Raw genomic sequence first — 23,847 nt, 5'->3', positions numbered from 1 at the left:
GTTCGTTTCGTTTATTTACAATAATTATTGACACTTTGTTGGTTATTATTATTTTAAAATGCACGTTACTCTTACTGACAGATGACATACATGACAGAGCGCTAACGCGCAAGCTGGCACTTGCCACTACGGAACTATAAATCGTATTATTTTCGTTAACGTAAGATTTTACGGTTCCGTTCTTACGTTAATACGGCTACGGAACTATAAATCCGGCTTAAATGAGAGAATCACTTCATTCAAATAAAAGTTGGATTCTATTACAAACAGTAATCGGTTCCGCTCTAGAAAAAAGCGCTCGTGTATCAGGAGCTCTTGTACTTTTATATTAAAAGGGCACCTTCATTTGATTTAAACATTGCTTTGTTTTGTCAAACGGTTCATTTGCTCTCAGGAAGAACTTTTGCGATTTAAACAGAATTTTCCTACAGATACTTGTGAGATGAGCCTATCTTGCATGAACTCCATCATTAAACACTTGTATAGTAAGAAAAGACGCCAGCCTCCCATAAGTTACTTTCAGGGGGAAAATCTTGGTACGTCTCTAGTAGCGTCGCCATAAGTAAACTAAATACAGACTGGATACTACTTTCAACATATTTGGCGGTAATAGGTTTCAGGATATTCTCTACAGCTACACTATAATATCAGATTTCCAAATGGACGAATTATTTCAAAGTGGTGCATCCATTCTCTTTTAAATCGATGGACATGAAGCCATCAAGCAATCAAGAGATAGACTGGGAGAAAGAATAAGAACAACTTGACACTAACACCAAACTCACATTTTAATCTAGTAGTGCATGAATATCTTTACACAGTCGTAATAGCGAGTCTTCACGGTTACCCCGGCCGGGAAGATGAAGTCAGTTTTCTAAAATGCATAAAATAATCAAACCACCGTTTTGTATCAACATGTCGACACCTGTGCATTTGTGCTGTCTTGAGTCCTAGAAATTGGTAAGTTTGTAATTCCAGTTGATTTCCCAACCCTCTATTCGTCTAGTTTCTCAGTCAGACTTTCAGTTGCAGAAACATTTTTCATATACAACGATTGTGAGCACAGATTTTAAGGAGCCCAAGGCACTTCTTGCCTTTGCATTTACAAAAATATCTGCATCAATAATCCATTTCTTAATAGATTGGTTTTATTTATTTCTTCTCTCTTGTTTGGGCCTTCAACAGACTTGTGCCCAATTACAGAGTGGGTCTCATAATGCTTTTTTAGAGGTGTCCCTGCAGAAGGTCTTAAGTTGTTCTATACTACTCCGGTATTTACCTTACGAATTAGGAAAACTGCAGGAAAACCTAATTCAGAGTAGTCGGCCGAATGCTCGAAACTGATCTAATGAAATTCTCATCTCTGCCACAGATGGAAAATTCTAACCCCAGCCCAGGTTCGAACACTTAACCTTCCGGCTATGTAGCCCAATGCTCTACCATAAATTACTTGTACTACCATCGAATAATACAGTATGTGATCTAAATATAGGTCAAAAAATTGCATCGCAGACAAAAAATTAATTTGATTAAAGTCCATGGCGCAGTGAAGTTGTCCATGTCAGCGGTCGGCAACCTATAGAAACGGAAGAGCCAAAAGTTCCAATTTACAACATTTCCCAGTTTTTAAAGAACCACTAAATTATATACAGAGTCCTGCACCAGTGCGTTGGTCTTTGCTAGCTCATACCTGGTAAAAAATATAAAGCATCCCTTTTATCAATGGTAGCCACACCTTGACTTTCATTAAGAAATACATTTGATCAATAATGCAATGTAAAGGGCAACACTGATAATAAGAAAGTTGGATTTAGTGACACAGGGTGTTCACAAGGAAATGGTATAATTTCCAAACATCTATACACTAGAGTAGACTGTGATAATAAAAAACAAAAATCAGAAAAGAAACAAGTGTCAGAACAAGGGGAATTTCGAAAAAGATTAACTAGTTAGCGGAGAGCCACAACTTTAGCCGCATGCTCAGGTTGCCAACGAATGGTCGAGTTCAATGTAAATCTTTAAATATCGTATCCTCACTTAAATTGGAAACTTCTGATCAAACTCAAAGTGAACTATAATTTTGAGCATTCATTTGTTTTTACTCATACTGATTCAGATTAAAATTACTACAATTGTCCCAAAATTTTAGACAAGATACGAAGACTTCAAAAAAATTCTCTAGACGTGTTACATAATACTTCAAATATTTGAAACTCTTGTATACTTGCTTGATGTACTTGGGTGGAAGCTCGACTAAGACTGCTGGAATCTAGTAAGAGATGAAAATTTTGTTCTTGGTTATTAAGTTGGTAAATGAGCATCCTTGTTTGAAACCCTGTCCAAAAGAAATTGAAAAAGAATAAATGAAATGCATGCATTAAATAGAATGTTATTATTAATAAAATAATGGTTTCGAAAGAAAAACCAAAAATTCAACTGAATTGTGTGGTGTCGTGCATATTCAGGTCGTGACGACACCTTATAAAAGCCCCAATATTGTTTAAGAAAAATGATATTTATAGACAATATCAGAAATTTGGTTTTGGCTAAATGATCAGTTTTGAAACTTAATTTTCACAAACAAAGAATTGTTCTTAAACAATATGGTATTGCATACAAAAATACAAAACATACACACATATTACACTGGAATACCTAAATAAGTTGTAAATTATCAGTCAAATATTAAAATATAATGAATTTTGTTGTGAACACCAGAAAATAAAAGTTAAATTATACTTCAAAGACTGTATAGTCTTTACGTATATCATTGTACAAATAAGTTAGGTACTATACAATAACTAAGTAATATTTCATTCGGACTTAAAACTTTCTTATAAAATAATCTAAAAAACGTACATATAATGTATGAAACAGTTCTGAGCATGAAAACTAAAATATGGCATCCATTTCAATCAATGTCAAAAAGTATCTGACTAGTCAATCGATAGCTAGCCTGTAGCAAATGGCACAACAAGTTAATATGCCACACGAATATTTCAAACAATCACTAAACGTCTACAAAGGCACATAAAATGGCACTCCATGGTAATTTATTCTAATTTAATGTCTTCGCTCCGCGGATGTATGTTGGAAACGTGTAAATATTGACTGCAGCTATATTTTTCTCTGATCGCTTGGTGGGTATTATTTGGGGCGTTACAGTACAGTATATACAGAAAGTCCATAATTTGTTTAAAATCCTTACCCTCGTAACCAGTTTTACGCTTTAACTCACACGACCAAGGTTCCATTTTGAGCGTGTACCTTGCAACCGCGATAGCGGCCGCCGCCAAGATGCTCGGGAGCGTTTCCAGGTAGACATCTGTTTCTAGCATAGCTAATTCGCTCAAATACTGAAAAAGAATTTTAAAACTGTGCAATAGCAATTTTTTAGTGTTTACCATGGCAAGGAACATTACTTGATTTGACAGTCCAGTAGAAATAGCCATTGCGGTGATAAAGGTAAGTGGTGTAGGCACAGATAGATCAAAAGACAGCACTTTCAAGATGAGATGCTCCATACGAACCACCTGCTTCTTGTTGTATGTATCGTCGGTTATGTAGACAAATTCGCTTATGTCAGGTGGGTAAATCTCTTCGTATTTTCTAAATCATTAAAATTGGGATCAAAATCACGATTTTTTAAAATTTGTTAATGTTGGAAAAATATTAATGAGCAAAAATGCAATATACCAGGAGTCCCAGATAAAATAAAAGTTAAAAAATGTCAAATTTGTATTTAATACATGTCTTCAAATGTCTGGTTAGAAAATGGAATGCAATAAGATTCCAAATGAATGATCAATTTCAATTATCATTTATTATTAGAGAATACAGATTTTAGTTGGGACATCCAGTATGAATTAGACCTTGATTCTTTCACTTTGTGCTATAGCCAGGGTGTAATCGTTGATTTAAATCATTTCAGCCCTGAATACTAGGTAAATTATTACTTACGCAGCAATGTACATGGCGGCTATACCAACAAGCTGTAGTTTGCCACGTACAACGGACATGTAGCTTAAGAAACGATCAATATAATTAACTGCCAAAAATAAAGTTTCCGACTGCAACTTATACTCTAGAGCGACTTCCACCAACCAATCGACAAGAATGGAACGCATGCTGTAGGTAATATCCGGTTGCTTTCTCATATAACCGATTTTCGGACGATTTTGCAACTATTAAGAAAAATGATCAACCCAAACAAGCTTATTAATCAATAATCTACCTCAAGTTCACGCAGGTACATGTAAATTTCGGAACGATACTCTTCTATTTCGAAAAACTTATCCCTAGACAAACGTCCTCCACGAATGGGCAAAAGCTTGAGATTCTCATCGACAACAGATTTTTCCACACTCATCGGCAACTCGACAATCGCATCATTGCATTTTACTTCCTTTGGTTCAACATTCTCTTCATTTGCCTTATTAAGCTCGGCATTCTTTTTGCTCTCCCCTAGCGGTTTCGGTTTGATGATTGGTTCTTGTTTAGCTTTGTCTTGAACAAACCACTCTTTGGAATGTTGAGACTCATGCTGGGCAGCTAAAAATTGATACCAGAAATATAGTATCTTTGGTACTTCTTTAGCAAACAAGATAAAATGCAAAGCATACATTATACAAGAAAAAAAAAAGCAAAAAGTTTTCTCTAACAGAACCTTCATTGGCATCATCATCCCCTCATCGTTCAAGCAACATAAATTTTGTCGTTACTGTGGCTGCAAATCATCGCCGAGTATCAGATCCTAAGATTCACAGGATCATCAAGTGAAAGTCTAATATAATGTTCCAAAAGGTCAATAAATCAATGAATTAAAAGATTGTGAGTAACATTTTAATTTTAGGTGGTCAATTTTGAACAATACAGCTTCAAATTACTCGTTCAAGAGCTTCACTTCAAATTCTTGATTTGCTCATTCAAGATTAAAATTTTAATTAACAATTCATAAAATCCAAATTTTACTCATTGAATACTCACAACTGGGTGCCAAACAAATTCTAGTTTTGACACCCGGTAGATAGTTTATGGGTGCTTAAACCGTAATATCCTTTAAAAGCAGCTATTACGAAACATGCTAACACTTCCATGACATTCGGGAACATCTCAGAACATTCACATAACAAAATTGTGAGTTAGATTGTTAAGACTATTCAAGTACTATAGATAAGAAATATAATAATATCCATAAACAAAAGTGGAAGGATATACAAAGAGCCAGTACCAAAAGGGTACAAACAACAGTGAAAAAAGTGGAATTTGATATTGCAGCTGAGCAATGAAAATGATATGATTAACCTCACATTATTTTTATCTACAAAGTGTACAAAGCTGATAAAATAGGTAAACAGGTGTTAAATCAAACATCTACAATAGGAATTTCCCGAAAAATCTAAAAAAAAACATAAGCAAAAGATACAAACCTTTCGCTGTCGTGACAGATTTGCCAATTTCAGAATTGGGGAGATCATTCTCTTTGGAATCTTCGTACACTTTAAAAGCTTCAAATTGGGCAACCGGAACCACAGGAGGCGGTAGTTTTTGATTCTCAAGCTTACTCGATGCCCCCAGGTTGGCATTTTGTCCATTCGAAACACCTAATGGCTAATGAAAAAAAAACATGCAGCTTTTTCCCCCCAAAAATGAAGCAATATAACTTACCACCTTTGACTTTTGCTGATTGATTAATATGTTTTGATTATTCAACGAGCCCAAAACGGCCCTCTTCTGATGCATGGGGGCCATGTCGGCCTGTTTATGGCGTATCTCCGAAATGCCGCGGTTTTCCTGATCGTCGTGGATGTGAAATGTTGCCATTATTTAAAAATAAATTCACTGTATAAATGTTACTAATAAACTATGCTAATAAATAAGCACTATTTCAGATAAATAAAATGAAACCACGCCGTTTAATGTTAGGATTCACGTTTTGGTTAACGGCTGTAACCGTCAAAAATGACCGCTAAACTGAAAGTGAAGTTCTCTACAAAATTATAAACAGAGCAGGAGGGTAGCCATGAACTAACAGCTGAGAAATGGGCCAATCACCTGCGTCCATTCGTGCACGTGACCAACCCCTTTTCTGTTTTCCAATTTTAGCTTAATTAATACACATTATTTTAATGTAAAAAAACTTTTGTCGCACACTGAATTACGGAAGAATAAGCGGGCACAATCATATTTGCAAACGACTACACAAAATTTGAAATAACTCCCGTTTAAAATGAACCAATTACTGCTCGACCACGTTTTAGTACAAACAATAATAGATGACGCTTTTCAATTTTGAAACCTGAAGATTTCAAATGTAATTCGTCTTTTACCGCTACCAGAATAATTATGGCTAAGCAATTTAAGTAAGTAACTACATCGTTTCACATAAACCTGTAACTATTCGAAGATCACTACTGAAAAAATTGATTGAGGAATGTTAGGTTAAGTCGTGCTGTCCACATTAACCCAGACAGTTTCTTTCAGATCCTTACATCCGACGAAATTCTATCGTGATTACTTGAACCAGGACATTCGACCTGACGGTCGGCTAGTTTCCAAGTTTCGTCCTGTTATAATCAACATCGGCTCAATAGCGACAGCAGACGGGTCTGCTTTAGTACGAATTGGGAAAACTACGGTCATCTGTGGCATTAAAGCGGTAATCACTATTAATTTATTTACACTTGGATACACAAGCCCTGAAAAGTTACAGGTTGTACGGTGGTAGAGTTACATTTTAAATGGTTTTGCGAGTCTTAAGCAAAGATTGTACTGTACTAGATAGTGAACGTAGTTACCAGAATTATTTCTTGTTTAGATAGTACTGTAAGATGGCAAAAATCTAGACAGGCGTCTGACGAATCTATAATAATACTGTCAGGGAGATGAAATAAATAAAAAACAACTGGGAAGATTTACATTTTTAACCTGTAACTATGGAAGTCATGCTTCTTTTGCGTATCCACAGAGTGGTCTACTAGGCCATTGGTGAAAAATCTCACTGTGATTGTAAAGCAGGCAGGAGCTGGAGATCCAGTTAATTCATTTTAAGTTTACCAGGATTTGGAATAATATTGCTCATCAAGTCTAATAAATGCTTTCATTTCAACACTGTTAAATGGGTTGAGAATAATATCTTAATTTATTTTTGTATTTTATGGCCATCGTTGCGGCCATTTTTGATATTGTAATGTTTGTGTAATTTATAGCTGTGGTGAGCATGTCGTCATCTATGAAATAAGTACAAATCTCTTCGAGTTTACCAGTGTAAAGGATAAATGTCTTTTCCATGTCTTTTGGAAATCGGTTTTGTTCCCATAATTTTTTATCTAGTCATCCAATCTTAAAAATTTTAGTTGTTTTGAATTTTACAGATCAATATTTATTTCTAAAACGAAAGGTAAACTTTGATCCAGTTAGTTTAGATTAATTGAATAAGCTTTAAAATGATGTGCCAGTGATATTTTTTAAAGGCATTATCATCCGACCTGAGAAAAGAATGTAAGATCATGTAAGATTTGAATATGAGAATCATTTTTTGTTAATTTTTTGGAAACTGAAGGGGATACCAATTTTATTGCGGAGACCCTGTTGGGAGTACTATTGTGGTACGAACATACCCTCTGCATAAGTGAAATTACATGCGTCTATCTAATCCAGTATAATCTTAGACTCGAGCTTAGCGTGACTAAATCCATTTATCACAAAATACTTGTACACACTACACTTTTATTTTTCTATTATTTTTGTACTTTTGTAATACAAAATCATTTGGCATATTGTGAGATTTTTGATCTAAGAAAACTCTTCCTCTCTGGTGTGATGGAGAGGTTATCTTTGCCCTAATGCAGTGATTTTTAGGAGCTGTGTCCACCGAAACCGGAAAAACCGAATGAAGGATTTTTAATCTGTAACGTCGAGTTGCCACCACTGTGCTCATCCAAATTTCGACCAGGTCCACCGAGCGATTTGGCGCAGATTACCACACGTTTCGTGGCGGATTTAATTTTGAATTCGGGATGCATAAACTTGAAAGACTTATGCATAGTTAAAGAAAAATTAGTGTGGTGTTTGTATGCCGACATTATATGTTTAGACCATGATGGCTGTATAATTGATGCCTGTTTATTAGTACTTTTAACGGCACTTAAAACTGGTAAACATTTTGATGTGCATTTATTTCGTGTGTGATGAGACATTTTTTTAGTCAGATTGCCCGTTGTCCAGTATGATGCTGCTATCGATAAAAAAACCATTGATGCAAGTGTAAAAAAATGTTTAAACATTTATAACACACCAGTATCGACTACATATGCAATGTTTGAAGAGTAAGTCATTTGTTATTGTGTCCTTGTGCTTTTGTAAAAAAATCCTTACTTTAATCCCATCTGTAGTGTTGAGACTGATTGTGGGCGTCTGGGCGAGCAGCATATTTCAAACTGGGGGTAAGAAAAAAAAGAATTTTCCGATTGTAATATGTTGAATAAGTATAATCAAGTCAAGTACAATTTCCCATGTAAACAAATATTCCAAAGGTGACTCGACAGTAACTGACTTTTGATCACATAGTAGGTACAAAAATAAGCTAGCTCTTATTCTCTTAATTTTTTTAGGCAACCATTTGCAATGTGTTTGTTTACATATTAAGATTGCTAAAAAATGTATTTCACTCTGTAAACAGAGCTTGACCTTATGTGGGATCTTGTAGTAATATTCAATCATTTTTTTCAACAAAAACCCGTTGAGTGGAACATCGATTGGATAAAGTATAGCCACACAAAATTTCAAATCTCAATTTCAGTGAATATGTTGAGCTGGTATTTCTGTATCACCATCGATCGTATCATCGGTAAAACGCCAATGAAATCGTGGGTAGCAAAATGTTTCAATAACTGAAATGGATATGATCAGGAAATCTTTTGTTGCAGTAAAATTATAACGGATCCCACTACAGAAGAAGAGGAAATCAGTTCCGGTCTACTAACAGTCGTGGTGAAAGATAAAGAACTGTGTTCAATTCATAAACCAGGTGGCAGCCCACTAAGTGAAGAAAAATTATACGAATGTATAAATGAAACTGTAAACCATGCTGATTTGTTGATTACACTTATTAATACAGCCGTTTCAGAATGTAACGATGATAATAAAAACTGTTGAATGTCCACCTTTTCTGTTCATTGAAACTGCCACGATTATAAATCAACTTCTATATTTCAAATACTTTGTAACAGGTATCACTTGATACACTAAGTTTTTCACTTACATTTTGCACATATAATGCGTTTCATTTCCTTCTTTACTACAACCTTACTTCGAATGGCTTAGGTAACATGTCGCCGACATTGTACCGTTATGAAAATATTTACTACATAATATCAACTTATACAAAACGTACCATACAGAGTAAAATAATTTAAAAAACTTTATGCGCAATATACAGATAACACGTAATAATTTAAATCAATCTTAGTAACACGGTTGCCCACTAAGTAAAAATATAAACTTGGTTCTTTCAATTAAGATCTTTGTCATATGCCAATTATAATTTATAGTATTGCCAAATAATTATTAAAACATGTATATTACATACATATGTAAATGGTATAACGTATACGGATTCAATATACATTATTACAAATTACAACGTACCTTATTTTACAAAAATTAAGGAAATGCTGAAGTTAAAATACCTATACAGATAATATACAAGTATCGTCTATAATTCTTATTACGGACAGATCACCATCCCAGAACATTTATGTTACAGTTAGTAAAAAATGGTAGAGTAGTATGGAATAAAAAAAAATCTTAAAATTTATTACTATTTTAAATACTGTATGTACAATAACATATACTCTTAAATGTTGTTTTAGACCAGATAAACTTTATAGCTAACTTGCATTCAGTCGTCACATTTAATCTTACACAACCACAATTTGCAAATAACACAAGCGAGATTTGCAGGAAAAATCAAATAGGAAATGAGAAAGCATTCGCGGTATTTTTAGAGTGGTTTGCCCACATATTGAATTTTAAGATTGTATTAACTGTATATTACTTGCAATTCTACTACGTATATAACTAATGCACTTAGTGATGTCTTTACAAACATAAAACAAGAATAAGTTAAAATAATTAAAACCACCACTAAATATATACAATATGACTAAATAAAAAAACACAACTTAAACGATACTACTGTTTGTCATTTGCACAACTTGTAATGTAATTGTTACGAACCACACTTTCAAATTACTGTTTTATTTTATACAATAAACAATCGGTAAAAATTATGAGGCGTATGCAGATTACCCATTATCACCGACTTTCTTTACAAATAATTCACTGTTGTCTCTACTTGCAAAAAAATGAAGTTTTATTGTCTAGGTGTACCTGTACAGCATAAGTGTTGACTAGAAAGTCATGATAATGAATTTACGGGAAGAACTATAGGTTTCCAGAATATTAGAAAAAAGGACGATGCGAGGTAGAGGTAATACTAATTTAAATTAGTATTTGCTTAATTGTGTTTGTCACTGGAAAAGTGAATAACCTGCAACCTATTCATATTTTCATAAGTACAAGAAATTTGATAACAAATCACATTCACCTATCAACCAAATTTTGGGCGAAAGCTTCTCTGTCTATTGTAAAACGAGATGGTTATAAGACAGTAGAAAGTCGATCTTCATCTGTTAATCCCACGTTTTATCTTTAGCACAATGTAAAAATTACATTGTATCTATTAATAAATTGACTGTCCATATATACAAATAGTTGCAGGTCTCACTCCTCCACCTGTATGACAATGATGTATTGGAAACATTTCACCAGGGCAGCAATATAAATACATGAAATGAAAGTATTACAAGTCACAGTAATTTTGAGGTAAAGCATAATTAAAATCTAACAATTTTTGGCACTATTAATTTAATATTCTACAAATTATTCTTCCAAAACGACAGTTACAGAGGTTAGTGTCACTTAAAACAGTGCCATGAATGCCCGAGTAATTTTTTCACTGTAGTTTATTGCAAAACATATAATTTGTTTTTAAATAAAATCGTGCAGCTACATAAGCGTTTCAATATTGCTTTCTAGGAACAACTGTGCAAGACAATACAGTATCTGAGATCAAGATATCCCATGCAAGATAGAATAATTAGATTTTACAATACGGATTCACTAACTTATTGGGCAGTTGTATAAAAAGTACTCGGTTTGGTATTAACATAAAAAAATAAATTATATTAAGAATTGTAACCGACGTTAAGGCTGAGGATCTGATGCATTGGATCTTCGACGTACTTTGGCAGTAATATTTTGAGTAATGTTCTTTTGCTGTTGATTCAGGCAAAGCTGTTGGTACTGTTGAAGTTGCGCTTGTTTTTGAAGCGTGAACTGAAGTTGCTGATTTGATAACGAACTCATAGATGAATTAGGTGGCAGCGTTACTTGAGCTGCAGCTAAGAATATTTATTTTCAGTCTTCTTTGTAAAGGTAAAATAAAATGTTTTTTTTTTAATTAAAAATAGATGAATATCGTGCATTGAAAAATGAACTAAAAATAAATATATTTTACAATTGACTAAATTTTGAAATCAGATTTTTATCTTCTGGTATCAAAATGACTTTAATATTTTTCATTTAGAGTTAAAATGAAATTGTAGCTCATTTAACTGACTTGCGTTAGGAATAGCCATCTTGATTGTTATTGGCGTTCGTTGCACACCTCGCGCTATGCTTTGTTGTATGCCACTTTGTTGCATTCTAGGCCTTTGTACGGGTGTCAGTAGTTGAAATTGTCCTCCCTGAGATAATGTCACGCCTGCCGGTCCCGCCGCTCTTAAACTCTGTTGACTTAAACCCTTCACACTGGAAGTCACCAGCTGAGCTGTAAGCAGAATATAAATTAATAGACTTTTTATAAGTCATAAAGGAAATTAAAACATTTACATGAAATTTAGTAAAAAGACCTAATACTTCTAGGTAAATGGTTCTGGTTCGACTTGGGAAACCGCCAAAAATGGGTAGATGTTCAAAACCGGCATCACTTTCTAATGTGAGTAATGGCTATCATAAAACCTATGAAAAGGTAGTGGTCCCAAAATTGCTTGTTGAAGTGGACCTTAGAGGATAGTTCATAAGTATCCAAGAATTGAGTACATTAACTCTTTTGGCATATATTTTTCAAAACGCCCAACCCTAAGGGTTGGATTGGTTTTTAACTATTATACAAAAACTTCTACTGAATCAGGTCATCTGGTTCTTTGTTTATTTTTAAAAATAGCTTGTATGCTCTATTCATTTTAAGAAGGTAGCGGTAGAAAGCATAGGGGAGATTTGACCTTCACTGTGATTGGTTAAAACACGAGTCAGTATTACGCCGAAGCATAAAACGAGTGGCGAATGTTGCAAGTTGGTAGTTTCTGATGCCAACTAAACTGCCGAAGTGTCATTAGCTGTTAATGTCAAACAATTGAAATTATTGAAAAATACGTGATTGGGATTCTCGCTAGCTTTTACAACAACCACATATTTTTCATTGAATTAATACGAATTAATATTTCTATTTGTGAAAAAAATTATGGGCATTGTACGTTTTCCAAAACTTACCTTAACATTTGAGGTTAGTTTTAAGTTCACTCACTTTTTTTATGACCAGTGAAAAGCATGTTTAATAAGTGAGGTATCACAAGAGTGGTATTTTTAAGATATTTACGTCACTACGGATTGTGTCATTTAATTCCCCCTGGTTTTGAAAGAAACTGAATTTTTGTATGTCTCATTAATAAAAAATATACAGTACAACCTCGTTAATCCGAAAAGATTCAGACCACCGACTTTTCGGATTATCAAATTTTCGGATTATCACAAAACTAGTGAAAATAATAAATTTGGACACAAGCATTAAGAAATAAAAATTATTCTTTTCAACGTCTTCACGGGTGTCATCGTTGTTACGAGGAACGAAATTATTTCGGACTATCGCGATTTCGGACTAGCGTGTATTCGGACTATCGAGGTTGTACTGTAGTCATTGTAAGGTTTTCAAAGGGCCACACTGTATAAACTCATAGCTGTTGAACAAACCGCCTGTAAACGGGTTTTGTAGTTGAAAAATTTACATTTTCGCGCAAATAGATTGAAAAATATTGACTTTCAGAAAAAACTTGGTAGAACAAAAGTTGCTTGGAAATAGTCAATCTATCCATTCTGTGACTTATTTGCAATGGAATATTTTTTAACCCAGAGCAGGCAGGGCAGCCAGCTCCAGGGTAAAAGCAATTCCCGGTATAGGATAATTGAAGTAGAAGGTAAGTAGAACCCAAAACCCAATCATTGTGCGAATCAGAAAACATTATACTGTATCACCGTATAATACTGGACTAATAACAAACAAGTGATAATAAAGTCACATTCTGCAACCCACCCACCCACCTTTTAATATAACATTTCTAAATATTTATATTTTGGCTATTAACCAAAATATGCAAGTATGTAAGTGGCAAGTAGACTGAACATTTCTATAAATAAATAATAAACAAGGGGAGAAGTTTCCAGTTTTTTGTTGTACCGGGTGACCAATAAAACTGTTCCTCGGCCATATCTCGAGAACCGTTCGGGTGTTGTCATATGACTTAGGGGTAAAAAAAAATATTGGGTAAATCGGTCATGAAGAATCGCTAGAAAATATTTTAAAGTTCTAAAAATGACCAACAGAGGGCGTAACTGCCATCTTAAATTTTAAAATTGCATTTTCTTTAAATTTCGCATAATAAACTAACAAACAAATTTTTCACATTTTCAAAGAGAACCAGTTTCTCTATCATTTTCGAAAATAAAGATGGCGTGGGGCGTTCAATTGCATTTGCAATAACCTGCTTTAACTTCTTAACCGTTTGGCCGATTGTAACAAATTTGGTATCGTTGAAAAGAGCATTGTTAAGTTTATTATGCGGAATTTAAAAAAAATGTAATTTTAAAATTTAAGATGGCAGTTAGGCCCTCTGGTGGTCATTTTTAGAACTTGAAAATATTTTCCAGTGATTCTTCATAACCGATTTACCCAATAATTTTGTTTACCCCTAAGTCATACGACGAACGGTTCCCAAGATATGGCCGAGGAACAGTTTTATTGGGTCACCCGGTACATTAATTATAAAAATATACCTAATCTACTAGTGTATTAGTTTTGTTAATAAGATGTATTTCTCCATTTCGGAAACGTTTTGTATATTATAATAAATATGATAAACGGTTTAAAACGTTTTATTTTTTTTTCTGTTTTTGTTTATCGTATTTATTATTATTTGTTTTGATTCATATTTTAATGTCACTAGGTATCATCAACATCATCAAACTGGTCCGTTACTGTAATAAATAGGCCAGTTTTTTTAATATAATTTTTGTATCGATTCTGTTTTGACTGGTACTTGATATCACCACAATACAGGGAGAAACTGTGATGCAATAATCATTAGCTACCAAATTAGCAGCAGTTCTCAATCTTTCATGTGATTACTGTTTTACAAATCTACCAAGCTGTTGAAGAATGTATTATATATATATGTAGCGACGTGACGACAACAAGGACAGAGGAAGGTATGAGTTTTGGGCAAGTAGTGAATCTACCCATCTTAGATCATTCTGTGTGCCTGAAAGTCATCCAGCTTGTACAGACCTGTGGCTTTCACTTAGAAGGTGCAAAAACAGAACATGTTTGGTAATCTGACGCTTTCTTAAACTTCAAAAATAAGTTAGCAAATGCTGCCAACCTATGCCCTTTATTAAATTATTAGTTGATTGAAACAAATTCATCAGACCAAAAAATAATACACTTTAATAAATATAATATAAAAATATTTCAAATTTTACTATAATCATCTACATCTAATCTAATCGGCCTAAAAACTATACAGAACAGGTACTCGTAAAAAGCCGGTTACATGCTGTTAATGAAAACATATTAATTTGAATTTGTACTAAATAGACTACATTGACTAGAATACTACTATAGACTTGTCATTGTAGAATACAAAAGCAACTCACCTAAATTGCCAGCGCCAGCATTGGTCAAAACAACTGTCGGACTAGTAACAGAAGTAACCAAAGTAGTTGCGGCCTGTTGTGTTATACTCGTGGCAGTGGCGGTAGCTGTCGTTACGGGTAACGAAACGATAATACTAGTAGGATGTCCTTGAATCGTTCCCGCGGAGGAAACGTTTAACGGCAAAGATATGGGTTGAGAGAAACCGGGTAACTGCAGTTGCACATTTTGTAAACCGGAAATGTTCTGAATCGGAGTAAAATTTAAACCTTGCACGTTTATCGTTCCCGTACTTTGAGGTGGAGGACTCGATAGAGGCGAAATAACGCTTTTTGGAGATTGCACTGTGTACTGCGTTTTCGGACTTTGAATAAAGTTCGTTGGACTCGGTGTAGGAACAGGTGTCGTTGCAGAACTACCCGCTAATTTTTCTAACAGTAAAGAACTCGTGTTCGGCCCTACAATGTCAGGTCTGTCGGCGGCCGGCGTGCCGACTAAAAGGGCCGACAGCGCGGATTTATTATCATTCGTATTAGGCGTTAATACTCTTTGATTCACTACTGTTTTAATAGGTACGTTTGAGTAATTTGTTTGTACAAAATTTGTATTAGCTGTAGTTAAAGTCACTGTATGTGCTTGCGTCACTGGAGTTAAGTGAGAACTTAGGTCAGACAAGGTCATTCTATTATTATTATTATTTACGGTTATTAGGTTACTATTATTAAGCACACGCGCGTTAGGTACATTAGATAATGTCATTTTACGTCCTATTAATTTTTGATTAATAGTTTGCATTTGATGAGGTAAAAGCGAAACACTAGTCGTATTATTGATAGCATTTACAACGGCGGCACTAGCATCACTGTTTACATTGCTCGCAGGTGAACTATTAAGAAGATTTATAATGGCGGCATTGTTCGTAACAGAAGCTAATTTTTGTTGTTGCTGCTGCTGCTGTTGCTGTTTGGCATTGGCTATAATGAAAGTATTAGTCGTCGGTAAATTTGCAGACTATATACAACTACCTGCTGCTTGGAATTGCTGGGCAGAATTCATTAACTTCGTGGCTAACGCATTGATTTCAATTTCAGAACTGGTAAGTTTCGTCTGACCCGTTTGAACCTGCGTCTGCTAAAAATCACATTAGAGTAGTACACAAGCTAAGTCAGCAAAGACGTCTTACCAAAATCGGAACTGACGAATTCTGTACGTTTTGATTTTGTTGAACCAAGGTTACACCAGATCCTACTGTACCGTTTACTAAAGGCATAACGCAGGGCGGACTCTGCAAATTTTGCCCCAAATGTGTTAGCTGTTGCTGAGGTAAATTGACTTGGACAGTATGTTGCGACTGCATCTATAAAGTATGGCACAGTTAGTAGAATTAGTGAATATGAAACCACATAGCTAGCAATAATGTAGTGAATAACCATTTTCAAATATCAAACAGACTACTATGCGTTCTTTACAGTTTGCCATAATGGAAAATGCGCATTGAAGTGTCTTGCGATCAGGGTTTAAACAAAACAGTTGAAATAAATAAATTATCTAAGACTGTGTTTATCGACGCGATTAGTGTTGACATGTTTAAGAATTAATAACAATGCTCGTAAGGGTCTATTGATGCTACTTAACGGTCAAGCCCATATACCAAATATATCATTAACTTTTATCTAAAGAACATGAACCAACTGACGTTTAGTCACAAATGCTTGTGCCCTTTTATGTCGCGCACCAAAATATTCAGAATTGCAACATAAGTTGAACATGATTTACAGTCTTCTTAATCATAGGGTACGTCTACCACGCGAACAAGTCAAAAATTTTGTGATGATCATTCCATTGAAGAAAATTTTCTCCTCAAACCTGAATCTTTCGCCACTGACACTCGGAAAGCCACGCCTACCAACAAAGCAGTCAAGGTTCGGGCAAAATGCGAATATTGTGACCATACAAGAACTGACTGCCGGAAGTTGGTCGCACGCCCGTCACAATCATCCGCGGAAACTCAAGCGTCAAGTAGTACCACAAGTTCCTCGACAAATGTTCACAAACTCAGCTGTTTTGGGTGTGGTAATCCCAGCTATATTCGGAGCAACTGTCCCACAAGCAATACTAGCGGCCGAGCATCCTATTCATCATCTATTATGACTTTTAATGCTGTAAACTCTTGTTCTTTGTTTCGTACTGGTGCAGAACAAGCGCGCCCTATGTTACCAATCCGAATTCGACAGTTTTGTGGAAGTCTTGGCACGGGATCCAAAACCAAAACGCCGGCGCCCATTTGTGCAAACTTTTAACGTCCCTTGGGGAACCCTATGAGGATAGACAAATAACAATCAAACTTGCCCATGGGAATACAAGTTATATCAACGCAAACGATTGAACTTCAGTCACGGAAGATATCTACGCCCCTTCTCGCAATCCTCTTCTTCCCGAACAGTCGCACATTGTTAGGTGCAGATTAGACAAACAACTGGTCCTTTTCAGATGACCCAGGAAAACGGTACAGGTTCTTGGCCGAGGAAGCTTTGAATTTTATCTGTGTGGACGCGGTACATAAACCTGACCTGTCACTTGGAACAGCAGTAGGTGAGACGCCGAACACTAGGAAACGTGGTCGCATCAATTCATTACTGAATGAATTTGCGACTGTCTTTCGGAAATTTTAGTTTCAAGCAAATGCTGTTTGAGTTGAGGAACTCGCCTGGACCTGGACGATATTATGATGTTAACGTCACCAATTGAGGAACATCTAGCGGATCTCCGTGCTGTCTTTCTGCATCTTCGCCTTTTCAAACTTGGAACAAATCGTGGAAAGTTCATATTTGTGCGCCCTAAGATTAACTGTTTAGGCCGCCTACTTACATCTCAGAGAATACAACCGGATCAAGCCAAATTGACTGCAATGACCGATATGCCTCCGCCAAAACATGTGAAGGAGTTATTAAATTCATCCCAACAGCATCAGGGTTTCGGAAGTTCATTCCTGGATACACAAACCTAACTAAACCACTAAGCGATTTTCCACAAAAAATCACTCCGTGGAAGTGGGAAACCAGTGACGCAAAGGCTTTTGAAGAAGTGAAACGCCTACTAACTTGCGCTGCCATAATGAGGCAGGCGGAATACCAAGCGCCTTTTATTTAAGTTCCTATGCCACGGGGGAGATACCAAATGAAAAACCTATTGAGAATGCGAGTAGGCTACTCACTACTGCAGAACGTAGTTATAGTACCATATAGTAAATGTGAGGCATTGGCGGTGATATAGACGTGTGAGAACTTTCGTGGATACTTGGAAAATGCCAAAATCCAGATTATAAGCGACCACCGGCCGTTGCATTGGCCGATGTCGCTAAAATCATCAAATAGTCGATTGGGACGTTGGTCTTCGTGGAAGTTGGTAGCAGAATTAGGGGATTCCAGTTTAAAAGTGACCCTGTCACTGTCAATGCTGCTAATTAGTAAGAACGCTGATATGTGATGGTTAGTAGAATTTTTTTCTGTTTTTCTGATTTTTGGCGCCAAAAAACCAGTAACCTGGCAACCTCTGAATGCCACATGTCATTGGACTGTTATCTCACCACTTTGGAAGAAACTTACACAAAGTTACACAAGTTCTTTAATAGAGTGGGTGGGGCCACTTGACAATATTAAAGAAATACAAAAGAAACGAATGCTTTAATTGGAACTGAGAATGGTGCCTGGATGTCTTTTGAATCCTATTAAGATACAAACACAAAAAACTTTGATAGCTGTAATAAAAAAAGGAGAACAAAAGTAACTAGTGGGCGCTCTCGCCACCTTGCTGCACCTAATATGCAAAATGCCGAACATATTGGGGCAAGATAACGAGTATATACAAATGTTATCTAGATTTAAATTTACTTTGACCTTCATAGCTTATGTAGCAGACTTCGCGCCACTAATTGCACTGAATCCAGTCTTACTCCTTATCTTGCCGCGTACATCATCTTACCACACCTTCCCCTAGTATTAGTTTGCAGCTTGGGATTTTATTATAAAAATCTCTGACAATTGTACGGAGTGCCGATTAACTTAAATACTTACATGTACTTATTGTTGAAACTATAAGATTACCCTGTTTGGGTACTACTTCAGATAAAGGAAAGGAAGGAATGTATTTCAAAGTCAGAACAATATAGGTGCCTGAGTGTGTTCTGCTACTACACCATTTTACTGCTTATTTAGTATGTGTGCTTATACTAAAAAGAACTTCATATGAATAGTTTGGTATCAAAATAGTGTCGGACAAAAAAAGTAGCGGCTACACAATATCAGTCACTCCCATTTCCCCACTCATACAGCATAAACAAATTGTTGCACTAACCTGTGCCTGAGCTTGTGCGAGCGCAATCCGCTCCCGATACCCTTGGCTCAGCCCATACTTAATCCTAACAGATTTTCTACCGCCTTCAGTGAAGATCTCCGTGAATTGCTGAATGTAACGATTCGCGTGCGCCCTCGTCCCTAAAGAGAATCGGCACGCCACTCCGTTCCGTTCGCCCTTCTTGTGATCCCGATCTAAGTACAGTTCGCCCAAGTATTCCGAATTTGAGGGCCTCTGAAGAATGGACAGCTTAATGTGGTACACTCTCGATTTTCCCTTCTCCTTCGATGGCATATCAGTCTCAAGTACGTATTCCTCAATTAGTTGCGGGAGGCAATCGCTGGTTTCTTTCGGTCGTTCGTACGCTTTAAATTCGTTAATCAGCACACCCTGCGAGGGCGGATTCAATAGCGGCACGTCTAAATTCGGAACGGGAATAGGTCTGATATCGTCGTGAACTTTTTTGGCAATTTTTGAATTTACAGAACTTAAGGGTACACTACTACTCTTTGATCTACTACGTAATCTAGTTATATAATCGTATAATTCCAAACCAGGCCTGTGTGTAAATTGGTCCAATTTCCTCTTGCGATTTACTGTTACTTGCGAAAATTTACGAGCGTATCTTCTTAATCGATGTGTATTTAATAATTGTCGAGTGTGATTTAATTTACATTGAATTTCGCCTACTAATGGATTTGCGTCTAAACATAAGGTAGGATGTTTTGCTATGAGTAGTTGACTTTCTAATTGTTGTTTCTCATCTGTCCCCCAATCTACTTTGTCTTCAGTTATTGAATGAATATCTGATAGTATAGTCTACAACAAAAAAGATTATCAGAGTGTAATAAGTGGTATGTTCGATGGTGTACTAAAGGCGGATAACTATTTCCAATTCTCTCTAAACATCTCTATATCCTCCAGCAACTTTGATAGAAGGGGCGATATGAATATAAAATTATGGTGGGATTCTTTGAGTAAAATAAAAACGAATTGAATGTTCAAAATTGTATTTTCCTTCAGTTTCACCACAAGTGGCCTGTTCGTCTTAAATGGTACACCCTGTATGGCCTTTGATTGTGAATCTTAAATAGTACACCCTGTATTTGTTGCATTTTATATTCTAGAGACAGTACCTTTTTACCTTGTTTTCGGTAATTTATATGGGGTTAGAAAAAATTATAATTAAATATAACCAAGGAGGTAGTTATAAATTGATACATTCCCACAAAAATTCATTTAGTCCGATAAAAAAGGAACAATTTTAAAATTCTCAAACGCAGTTAAGTTAATTTTTCAAATATGATCAAAATAGTATTTAAAACTGCCTTTATATATTTCTCAATACTGAAACAAAGTTACAGGGGCGATAAATTTATTTTACACACTGTATGCCTTCCCAATCTTCTTACACACTATAAATCTTACAATCCTACGCAATGAATACACATAAGAGGCATTCTTTGGAAGTCCTTGAAATGTTAACACCCTGTAGAATGGGTAACAAAGCGTTTGTAGACCTACGTTTCTATGAACTTTTAGTTATAAACTAAAACAAAGTTCCTTTCACATTTATATCATATAGTATTTAGGAACACCCTGTATAATGTATGGTTATGGTCTAACTAAATCACATTCGATTTATTTCATTTGCGTCATTTGCATCCAGTGGCGGTTTTAGATATAGGCACACTAGGCACGTGCCTAGGGGCGGCATCTTTATGGGGTGGCATTTTTTTGCAATATATTTATTTTAGGTAACTAACATTTTAAGTTTTAAAATAAGTCCCCTAACAAGTTACAAATGACAAAAATGTTTAATTGAAATTATGAATAAACTGGAATTGGTAGTTTCTTTTCATATTAGTTTTCAAAATTTCATGTTATAATTTGATTTTTATTTTAAAATTTATTACAATTTAAAAATTATGTTAGGGGCATATCTTTCGGTGTGCCTAGGGGCGCAAAAAATTTAAATCTGCCACTGTTTGCATCATCTACCACCACTTCCCTCGCCACTTTCCACATTCTCTCATGAAATGAGAGCAGACACCAATTTGGAAGAATATTCTCAATTTCTGAGAATATTCTTTTCTCCCATTACGACTACATTTAGTCATAACGTATTTGCCAACCAAAAATTCGATATGCCCAAAAAATGCGCTTCCGAGTGCGCTTCCATGAGTATTTATTCTGGAAAAAAATGGCCGTCAGAGCAGGCGAGATCCAAATGGGATTTTGCCCCCCCCCCCCCTCCAGATGGGTTCTATTTTCCGCTTCAGGAGTGACCATATCGTACAATGCAAAAGGTCATGTGATCATTTTTACTGTGTCAATAAATAACTTTTTTTTAATATAACACCCTGTATATTTTACATGTTTCGATGTTAATCTCTACATTGAACCCTACTTTTTGGGTTTTTCCAAATAATTCCGCCTAAAAGCAAGTTCCACTTTAAAAAATCATAATGAACTTTGAAATTAGGAAATACTTTTGTGCAAAAATTTTAATACGAATAATGGCTACACTTTGATAATGAGAAAGTTGGGTTTAGTGATACAGGGTGTTCACAAGGAAATGGTAAAGTTTCCAAATTTGTAAGTGCCATAGCTATTTTTTTTTCAAATGAAGCCACCGCTATTTTATTTCGCTACTCGATAGTCTGTTGGGTTCTCTTCAATTTTTATAAGAGATGTCCCGTACTGTTTAGGTTATTCAATATTTTTCACAAAAGTACCTACCCACTAAGATTGCAACTTAGAAAAAAAACAATAAGTAAATAGCGTTCAAGGTAGAGGTTAACAAATGACATCGGAACACGTCAAAATATACAGGGTGTTCTATTTTAAAAAAAGTTATTTATTGACACAAACATTTTATTTAGTTATATGAGAATGTAAATCAATATAGCAATTGCGAGAGCAATTGTGACACATTTGAATGAATTTAAATAAGCTAATTGCTGTATTACAGTGATGTATGATATGATCACCTAATTGATAATAAATCGCATATTTGATTAGCGAATAATGATTTAAAATGCAGTTACAGTTGCTAGTTACCAATCACTTACCTGTAAAGTAGGTTTAAGAAGAACATGATGAATATCACATTTAAAGTGCGGATATGACTGTCTATAATCTCTAACTTCCGCTATAATACATCCACTATAAAACAGAAAACTAAAGTTTGCGTCGAATAAATCTATAAAGAATGAAGGTAGCTCCTCGTTATCGATACATCGAAGCATTTCGTCTTCTTCGTAAGGCCACTGTCTCGTCTCAAGCATATTGGCAGTGTCGTCAAAAACTGACAGACCCATTTCCGGACTCTCCGAACGAGGCGTAGAACGAAAAGCTAACGAATAACCTTTATTACCCGGATAGAGATTTAGAATTACAGTGTTCAGTCTTTCCTGAGCTACCAATTTCTCTAATAATAATGAGTTCCGTTTCAGGCCCTAAAAAGTTCGGTTGTGTTAGCAAACGTACGGTTTCTGTGAATGCGAATACTTACAGAAGAACTTTGATTATAATCTTTTGTACATTCTTCAATATGAAGTTCTTTAAGTTTCGTATGAATACAGAAGGTTTTCTTAGTAGTCAATGCTTCTGTTTGCTCTGATTCCTGGGGGCGAGGTGCAGGCAAGGAAGAACGACTAATCTTTGCTTTCTTAAATGTATGCTAAAAACGCCTCATGATATCGGACCTTACCAATTCGCGCATACATACTTCACCCTCCTCACAAGCCGCCTCCAGGCTTTGCATCGTTGGCGTATCTCAATTCCAACATTCAGTCAACCACATCTTGGTTCTGATATAAATTCCTCATATTATAAAATGTTGGGTGCTAAAAACAGATCGTTTAGTTTGAAATTTCTCCAATGTTTTTCACACACCATCTTAAGATAATCAATTAAAAAGTAGAACAAACATTGTAAACTATTTATCAGTAATAAAAACAAAAACAATTCAAATTAATAACACAATGAACAGTTACAAGAAACTCTGACAAGTGGGTTTTGAAAATGACACTATCATAACAACCCCTTTTCTTAAGAAATTTGGGGTTACTTTGAAGAAATACATCTTAAATTCACTTACATTAATTCACAGTAAACTACATGGAACAGTCTTTTTACATGTTGCACGATTATTTTGAAAATGTATACAACTAATCATAATTGTCAAAATAGCATACGGCCGCAAGAGTAAAAACCTAACCCTTATTTCCAATGAAAAAAGGCTTTCACAGAACGAAGAAATATTGAAGTATTGCCATAAACAGTTCGATCGGGCACTAAAATTTTACGTTTTCATCGGGATTTTCTCACCGATTTCGATATTTTTTGGAAATTTTTAGAAAAACCCAGTTTACAAACACACTGGATGCCCATTGCGGACATCTACCGGTGACATTTGTGTAACCAATCAGAAAATGATA

At 35.4% G+C, this 23,847-nt stretch overlaps 3 protein-coding genes across 6 annotated transcripts; 1 reads left to right on the top strand and 2 right to left on the bottom strand.

Moving 5' to 3' along the window:
• Positions 1-2,377: 2,377 nt before the first annotated feature.
• On the bottom strand, positions 2,378-6,022 carry LOC116168686 (G2/mitotic-specific cyclin-A-like). The gene is made up of 6 exons (XM_031484636.1): positions 5,668-6,022; positions 5,430-5,610; positions 4,235-4,551; positions 3,961-4,184; positions 3,405-3,609; positions 2,378-3,356 (listed from the first exon to the last, which is right to left on the bottom strand). Exons 1-6 carry the CDS (start codon positions 5,821-5,823, stop codon positions 3,054-3,056), a joined length of 1,386 nt encoding a protein of 461 aa, XP_031340496.1. The 5' UTR covers positions 5,824-6,022; the 3' UTR covers positions 2,378-3,053.
• A 135-nt stretch (positions 6,023-6,157) lies between these two features.
• On the top strand, positions 6,158-9,163 carry LOC116168689 (exosome complex component RRP43-like). Its single transcript, XM_031484639.1, has 5 exons — positions 6,158-6,362; positions 6,484-6,658; positions 7,861-8,155; positions 8,207-8,327; positions 8,928-9,163. The coding sequence occupies exons 1-5, from the start codon at positions 6,346-6,348 to the stop codon at positions 9,154-9,156; spliced, it is 837 nt and encodes a 278-aa protein (XP_031340499.1). The 5' UTR covers positions 6,158-6,345; the 3' UTR covers positions 9,157-9,163.
• A 627-nt stretch (positions 9,164-9,790) lies between these two features.
• On the bottom strand, positions 9,791-23,839 carry LOC116168679 (transcription factor SPT20 homolog). 4 transcript variants are annotated; one of them, XM_031484623.1, is made up of 10 exons: positions 23,508-23,839; positions 23,136-23,253; positions 22,920-23,087; positions 22,477-22,863; positions 19,403-20,221; positions 16,233-16,406; positions 16,075-16,177; positions 15,052-16,023; positions 11,684-11,893; positions 9,791-11,465 (listed from the first exon to the last, which is right to left on the bottom strand). In XM_031484623.1, the coding sequence occupies exons 2-10, from the start codon at positions 23,169-23,171 to the stop codon at positions 11,269-11,271; spliced, it is 3,066 nt and encodes a 1,021-aa protein (XP_031340483.1). In that variant the 5' UTR covers positions 23,172-23,253; positions 23,508-23,839; the 3' UTR covers positions 9,791-11,268. The 4 variants fall into 4 exon arrangements, with proteins under 4 accessions (XP_031340483.1, XP_031340480.1, XP_031340482.1 ...); XM_031484620.1 differs by having other exon boundaries at positions 16,075-16,180; positions 23,508-23,838; XM_031484622.1 differs by lacking the exon at positions 23,508-23,839 and adding an exon at positions 23,303-23,445 and having other exon boundaries at positions 16,075-16,180.
• Between the last annotated feature and the right edge of the window lie 8 nt (positions 23,840-23,847).

This window comes from Photinus pyralis, unplaced genomic scaffold (genome assembly GCF_008802855.1).
Source record: "Photinus pyralis isolate 1611_PpyrPB1 unplaced genomic scaffold, Ppyr1.3 Ppyr1.4_LG4, whole genome shotgun sequence".
NCBI classification, from domain to species: Eukaryota; Metazoa; Arthropoda; class Insecta; order Coleoptera; family Lampyridae; genus Photinus; species Photinus pyralis.
The sequence above is the reverse complement of the archived record's forward strand: the minus strand, read 5'-3'. Positions and strand labels throughout refer to the sequence as shown.